The sequence below is a fragment of the Leptonychotes weddellii genome, chromosome 12 (assembly GCF_054177405.1).
Source record: "Leptonychotes weddellii isolate Sample4059 chromosome 12, ASM5417740v2, whole genome shotgun sequence".
Taxonomy (NCBI): domain Eukaryota; kingdom Metazoa; phylum Chordata; class Mammalia; order Carnivora; family Phocidae; genus Leptonychotes; species Leptonychotes weddellii.
The window spans coordinates 43,273,876-43,281,113 of NC_138380.1; the positions used below are offsets into that span (position 1 = coordinate 43,273,876).

Consider the following 7,238-nt stretch of genomic DNA (forward strand, 5'->3'; position numbering starts at 1 on the left):
GGGAGTAATTATTATTTAAAATAATCATCATAATGAACTTGAACATCTGTGAATGGGAAAGGTGTCCTAGTCAGTCAAATGAAAGGAGAGCTAATGTCAGATCTCGTGTCATGGCTCAATGCCTCCCTGCTTATCTCTGTCCAGTCGAATGGCTTTGTCTGCATCAGCAGTGACTAGGAAACCAGGGCCATCAAAACCAATGAGACAAGCATTTCATAAGTGCCTGTTAGGGGCACAGGGCAGTGACACTTCGCTAGACCTAAAAAAAGGTCTCATCAAAGGTTGGGCCACAATCATGGGAAAGTATAATGGTTGTAATCTATCCAGGCCGAGAGATGATTGAACACTATCTTTTCCTGATGCTACATAAGAGAAGAACAGTAACACATTGTTAGAAATTGCTTTAGCACTGAAAACTGAAATCTTAGTGCACTGCCTTATCACAGTACTGAGCTATACCCCCATACAGCTTGTACTGAACACTACATGCAGGCAGGATGAAAGATAGTGCCCTTTCTCAAGGAGACTAGGACTTGTGGCCTCCAAGGTAGAATGCATTCATTCCATGGTGGGAGCCAGACATACTCTGGGGTGTGGAATGAAGATATTAGGCCTTCCATTTGGTTTTTTTTTCTTTTTTTTAAGTTATCTTCTTAAAGTGTCTGATTTATTTTATAATAGACATACTATATTTGAATAGGAGTGCCTGTATATAATTTATAAATAAAAATACAAATATTTATGGGATCAAGGTTTAAATTTTTTATTGATGGAGTTCTTGATTAAAAAGGTTTGGGAACCACTGGTCTAGAGAAGAAAGACCAGTAAGCTAATAGTCAGAAATCTAATGCAGAGGGAGCCTGGCTGAAGCATAGATAAGCATGTAGCTTAGCTGGGATGAAAGAGGAGGCAGGATGCTGGGAAGGCTTCCTGCAGAAGACGACAGGCTGAGCTGCTGAAGTGTATTTGGTGGGGAGAGAGTGGAAGTGGGGAGAATGTTTCCAGCAGGCTATACAAACACGTGTAAAGGCAAGGGGGCCCGTGGTGGACAATGAGTGCATTTTGAAAACTAAGATAATTTGGTTTGTTTTGAACTGCCAGTATACGTACTGCATTCTGCAGAGATCCAGTTATGAAGATCATTGAGTAGAAAGCTATTCTGATGGTGAAGCTTGGTGCTGAGGGATTCTAGCGGGAAGGGGAGATCATGGAGCAGTGTTTCCAACTTGATCCTCTAGCCCAGTCTCCCTTGATACTTGTTTGAGTCCTAGAGAAGGATTGCCAAGTGGGAGCTGACAAAACCTCAAAAAGCTAGGACAAAAAATATGCTAGCAGCTTGGAAGGGATAGAAAATCTTCAACACTGGGCATTGTTGGGTGAGCATCAATAATGCCTAAGGACACATGCCTGGGCCAAAAGGCTGTGCAGTCTTTTCTCAAGCAGTGGTGCCTTAGTGACTGATTACAGTCAACAGCAACAAGAGGGATCACCTGAGTGAGCCCAAGTTGGAAAGAAGGGAAATGGCAGACACCTGAGCAAAGAGGGCAGTACGTAGAGTGCACTGAGCCGACACGGCAGGCACTAAGAACCGGTTCAGGAGGACCTTGCAAAGCATTTGGTGTTCCCTCATTAGAGAGACTGTACTTGTTTTATTCAAATTGTATCCCTCGTATCTTGCCCAGTGGATCAGCCTACGCGGATGTACAAATTCTGGGGTCACGGTCCATGCAGTGCCTATATAAATAATGCCTTCTGGGGTTGTGTAGCAGGAACGTGCATAGATGTCCAATCAAAATATGGTGAAGGAACGAATGAAATCGTGATTGGCTGGCTGCTCTTATGGCCATATTGAAAGCTCGTGCTAGGTGGCCAAATCCCATCAGATTTGGATTTGGAGCTATCATCCGGGTGGCAGGGCAGACTGCAGTACAGGAGTAAACCCAGGATGCTCAATTAGAACTCCAGCCATTGGTTGAATGTTTCATTAATTTAGTTCTGGAGAAATCCTGCAAGGAGCTGGAAATGGAAATGCCGTAACTATGTACATAGTGAGGTGGAAGCAGCCAGGTAGAGGGCTAAGGAACAACAACCATGAGGACTGGTCACTGGTGGCATCCAACTAGAGAACCCCTACTACTCATTCTAAGGCCAACACTTAAATCTAGGCAGAATGAGACTGGGGACCAAAATGAGAGTTAATCACCAAAGAGCAGAAAAAGCTGATTCATTTCTGAGCTGGAGTAAAATCAATACAAAAAAACTTGAAGATTTGGTTGCATAAATACTAAATAAGAAAATCTGGAATAGATATCATCTTCCTTGGAAGAAGGTGAAGCCTAAAGAAAATACCCTGTCAGGACAAAGGTTGCTGTTGGCAGAAGTGGCAGCCTGTGTCTTCAAGAGCTGTCATTCTTTTTTTTTTAAGATTTTATTTTATTTTTTATAAAAGATTTTATTTATTTATTTGACAGAATGAGAGAGAGGGGGAGGGAGGGCACAAGCATGGGGAGTGGGCGAGGGAGAAGCAGGCTTCCCATTGAGCAGGGAGCCCAAGGCGGGTCTCGATCCCAGGACCCTGGGATCATGACCTGAGCTGAAGGCAGACACTTAACCAACTGAGCCACCCAGGCGCCCTGAGATTTTATTTTTAAGTAATGTCTACATCCAACGTGGGGCTTCAATTCACAACCCCGAGATCAAGGGTCGCATGCTCCATCAACTGAGCCAGCCAGGTGCCCCAAGAGCTGCCATTCTTATAAGTGGCCATAGAATGGCATGAGCAGAAGACTGGGTTCCTGATCTGCTCAGTCTATGTAGTGGTGGTGGTCAAAGGAATGCTTCACGGCACTTACTACAAGCCTGCTTATTATATCCAGTAAACCTGAAAGGCAACTTAAGAGGGACCTGGCCCAGAAAACCTGAGAAAGCTAGAATTGAAGGCAGTGTGGAGAGTTAAACTCAAAACAGATTCCAGGAATTTAAGGGAAAAAAACCAGATGAACATTGGGGAAGGGAAGGAAAATAAAATAAGATGAAAACAGAGAGGGAGGCAAACCATTTTGTACTCTAAACTGTAGGAAACAAGCTGAGGGTTGCTGGAGGGGAGGTGGGTGGGGGGAGGGGTAATTGGGTGATGGACATCAAGAAGGGCACTTGATGTAATGAGCACTGGGTGTTATATGCAACTGATGAATCACTAAATTCTATCCCTGAAACTAAAAATACAGTATATGTTACCTAAATTGAATTTAAATAAAAATATTAAAAAAACAAAACAAACAAAAACCAAAACAGAATCCAATGTTCATATACATCCTCTTGTAGTGCTAACAGATGTCCATGCTGGGCACAGGAAGTGCAAGGTTTTATCAGAATATCCCTAAATTAACCAAGTCCTGTAGGTGAAGGCCAATTACATGAAGCCAAATCCTCTGGTGGCTTCGATTGGCTCCATTAGACCAATGGATTCACACTTGGCTGGCAGCTGCACCAGCCCGTGGTCAATAGCCATGCTGGATTTTGGGAGATTGCTACTGGATCCCAAATCATTTGTAATGCTAAGTACCAAGCTATGGGGCCACTATGTCCATACTTTGTCTGGGTCTACACATCGGGAGGCATAGTACTCTGGGGAAAGGCAAATGGTTTGCAAGAAAAGGGTCTTAAACCCAGGGAACGCTTCTGGCTATAGCCATTATCCTATCCTTCTGACTCCTCAGTTCTCTCACTGTCCCTTTCCTTTGAAATATTTTTACTACCCAAATCAGGCAGACAAATGTTTTTGTAAATGTAGGGGTATATCAGCCATCATTTTCTCTTGGACATAATAGGCTGAAATATTTATTTTCTATATTTTTATAGCCTAGTGTTGACACTATCTGAAGGGACACCCTTAAAAAAGACTTTTATTTTTAAAAATTAAAAAAAAATTTTTTTTAAGTAAGCTCTAGGCCCAATGTGGGGCTTGAACTCACAACCCCGAGATCAAGAGTCACATGCTCTACCAATTAAGCCAGCCAGGCACCCCTAAAACAAATACTTTTAAATGTAAGAACAGGATGGTAAGCAAGCTACCGTAATTTTTTAGAAATTTGCCTGTGGTTACTATACCTTTGTTCTTTTATTGTCTACTGATGCCTGACTGAAGGCACTATGACTACAGAGAGGAACCTGGCTGTGTGGGCCTGGGGAGAACACACTCTATACCCTGGCCTCAATTTATTTACCACATCTACAATATCAGTGGCTCCTACAGCCAGAGTATCTTCCCAAATCTAACAGACCATGATTATGTATCTAATATACAGGCCAGAAATGCCTAGAGTGTGCAGATTAAAAAAAAAAGAACAGAATGTCACATAGGCAGAGCTTCAGTTCATATAAGAATTAGAGTGGAAAATAAAATGAGTCCTTACAAAATATTAAGGTAAAGGTAAAAAGGTAAGGTAAAGGTAAAAAAAAAATTAAATCTTAAAGGTAAAAAAGTAAAAAAATTTAAATCTTAAAAATTAAAAATTTGATTTATGTTATTCTGGCTTATTTCATTAAAAAGCTCTATTTATTAAGTTTGGCGTATCACTTGTGCACTCATGTGCACGAGTGAAACCCAGTCCCCTTACTTCCTTGTCTCTTACCTGCACATTTCTGGCACTTTCCGTCTCTGAGTCTCTTGCCTGGAGTTAATAATTCCATGTAGACAGTTTTTTCTCCAGAGGACAGAGTTGCTGCTTCTCCAAAGCTCTTGATAATTCCTAGATACTGCATGGCAGTGGTGCCTAATGCTTATCTCTAGGGGGAAACTGTTTGGGCACCAGTTTGGGGCTGAAGCTTTTGCATTGCATTGCCCTGTCCTGTTATTTGGGGTAGTGTGTGGCTGCCAGATATTCTGCCTGCTCTCAGCTGAAGGCCTTCCCAGACTGGGCAGCTGAATGCACTGCCCAGCTGCCAAAATTCTAGGATTCTAACTCCTGCTCTTTAGACCCTTGTCTGGCCCTGGCTCCAGTCTCCAGCCAACCGGGTCGCTGGCTCATAATCAGGCCCACCCAGGCCCTGCCCCCACCCACAAATGGGCCCAGGAAACCATTCCTGGCACCAAACTGAACTTCAATGACACAACTGCCCCAGCCTCATCCAACCCAACTCTCATCTCAACACAAGTCTGTCTCCTTGTGAGCAGGGCAAGAAGAAATGGAGAGAAGAAGGGGAAATGCCACGGTTGAGGGAACTAAGCATCCCCAATCTCTGTCAGATTATAAAACTTTTGTGGTGCCTTCACTCTAAAAATGCAAATGAAAAATATTAACAATCTTAGTAACAACATGGGGGATGAATATAGTTGATGGAGAGGGGAATACTATTTTTGTATGTATCTGCACCTGGGGTAAGTGAAATTTGTCCCAAGGAAAAGTGCTAAATTCAGTATACCTGTATTAATTAAAAAATGCACTGTTGGATCATAAACTGCCGATAATGTGCTTTGTTTCTTAGGCACCTGGAAAAGTGCTATCAGAGATTGCACACTTTGCAGGTAAAAATATGAGTGTGGGGCGCCTGGGTGGCTCAGTCGGTTAAGCCTCTGCCTTCTGCTCAGGTCCTGATCCCAAAGTTCCAAGTTGGGCTACCTGCTCAGTGGGGAGCCTGCTTCTCCCTCTCCCTCTGCCTGCCGCTCCCCCCTGCTTGCCACTCCCCCCCTGTTTGTGCTCTCTATCAAATAAATAAAATCTTAAAAAAAAATATGAGTGCAGCTGGGGTTGGGGGTGGGGACCAGAAAGTAACCGATTCTTAGCAAAATACTACCAAATTCAACTTAAGCGTTTAACTGGTCAACATTATGGTTTAAAATGTGTAATCAAGATTGATTGTAGGAGTCTTTTCTCTTTTAAATGAAGAGTAAATATGTCCCTTGACCTTGTTTTTACTCCTTCTAGCCTTAACCAATGCACTGTCCTTTCTGCTGATAATCTTGCTCCCAGAGAGACGGATGAGTCAATTCCCAGACCTGAGATAGGGCAGTGGGGTGCTGTAATTTGGGGAAATGAAATCATTTTAGTTTTTGTTTTCCCAAAAGGAGCAGGGAGTATAACAAACGTGGTACATATGTAAAACACGGCAAATGCACTTGACAATCAAGAAATCTATTTTGAAATTTAAATAAAGCTAAGATTTTCTTTTGGCCTAGAGGAAAATTTCATTAAAATCAATTAGTACAAACCTCCAGAGGAAATGACTTAAAAAAAAAAAAAGGGTTTAAAGAGTAAGGTGCACACAATTACCTTTCCTGGGTCCCCTGTGAATGTCAGTGTCACACCTAGACAGGTGGCCAAGTGCAAACAAATGCCCCTGAGTGGGGCCTGGGTAACTCCCTGAGTTCTCATCGCGGGATGCATTTGTAATTAATATATGTGTATATATCAAGAAGGTAATATACATAACCAGGGAAGCTCCAAACAGACTGCATGTATTACCAACTGTGAAGGGCAGGCCGACGACAGAGATAAAGTTGGTGGCAGGAGCTCGCAGGTGAGGCCTCGGTCCAGGAGCCGAGGTTGGGGCCGCACAGCTGTTGCCGCGCGCCCTGGTCCCTCCTCCCAGCTGCGGCGGCCTCACCCCCCACCCCCACCCTCCCCCCGCCGCTCCCGACGCCGCCGCCGCCGCCGCCACCGCCTCCCCTCTGCCTCCCGGTCTCTCCTCGCTCTCCTTCATCGCTCTAGCCCCCTCTCCCTCCGTCCCGTTCTCTCCGCTCCCCTCACCCCGCCTCTCTCCCCCTCCCCCAGCCCCTCCTCTCCTCACCCCACCCTGCCTCCCTCCCTCCCTCCCTCCCTCCGCCCGCCGGCCCGGCGCTCGCAGAGCCGACACCAGGGGGGCTCTCGATGTAGCACCATGACAGGCATCGCCGCCGCCTCCTTCTTCTCCAATACCTGCCGATTCGGGGGCTGCGGACTCCACTTCCCCACCCTGGCCGACCTCATCGAGCACATCGAGGACAACCACATCGGTAAATGGCCCGGGGGTGGGCGGGGGTGCCGGGCGCGCGGAAACTCCTGCCCAGGCGAGAACCCCAGAATGGCCAGGGGTGGCCGGGAGGGAGGCAGGCGGCGGCGGGGCGGGAGGGTGTGTGCAAGCCCGGGGCGTGGGGGTGACGGGATGCGGAGGCGCGAGGTGCCTGGGGGGCGGGGAGCGGGCCGGGGTGGGGGAGGGGGCGGGCGCCCCGAGGTGCCGGGGCTGGCGGGCGGCGGGGC

General features: G+C 46.0%; 1 protein-coding gene across 2 annotated transcripts in view; it reads left to right on the top strand.

Moving 5' to 3' along the window:
• The first annotated feature begins 6,645 nt into the window (after nt 1-6,645).
• The window catches only part of JAZF1 (JAZF zinc finger 1), a 315,518-nt gene continuing 314,925 nt past the window's right edge, over nt 6,646-7,238 (top strand). For both annotated transcript variants that reach the window (XM_081800347.1, XM_081800348.1), the window contains exon 1: nt 6,646-6,994. In XM_081800347.1, the coding sequence (XP_081656473.1) occupies nt 6,880-6,994 (115 nt within the window). In that variant the 5' untranslated portion in view covers nt 6,646-6,879. The remainder of the gene's footprint in view (nt 6,995-7,238) is intronic.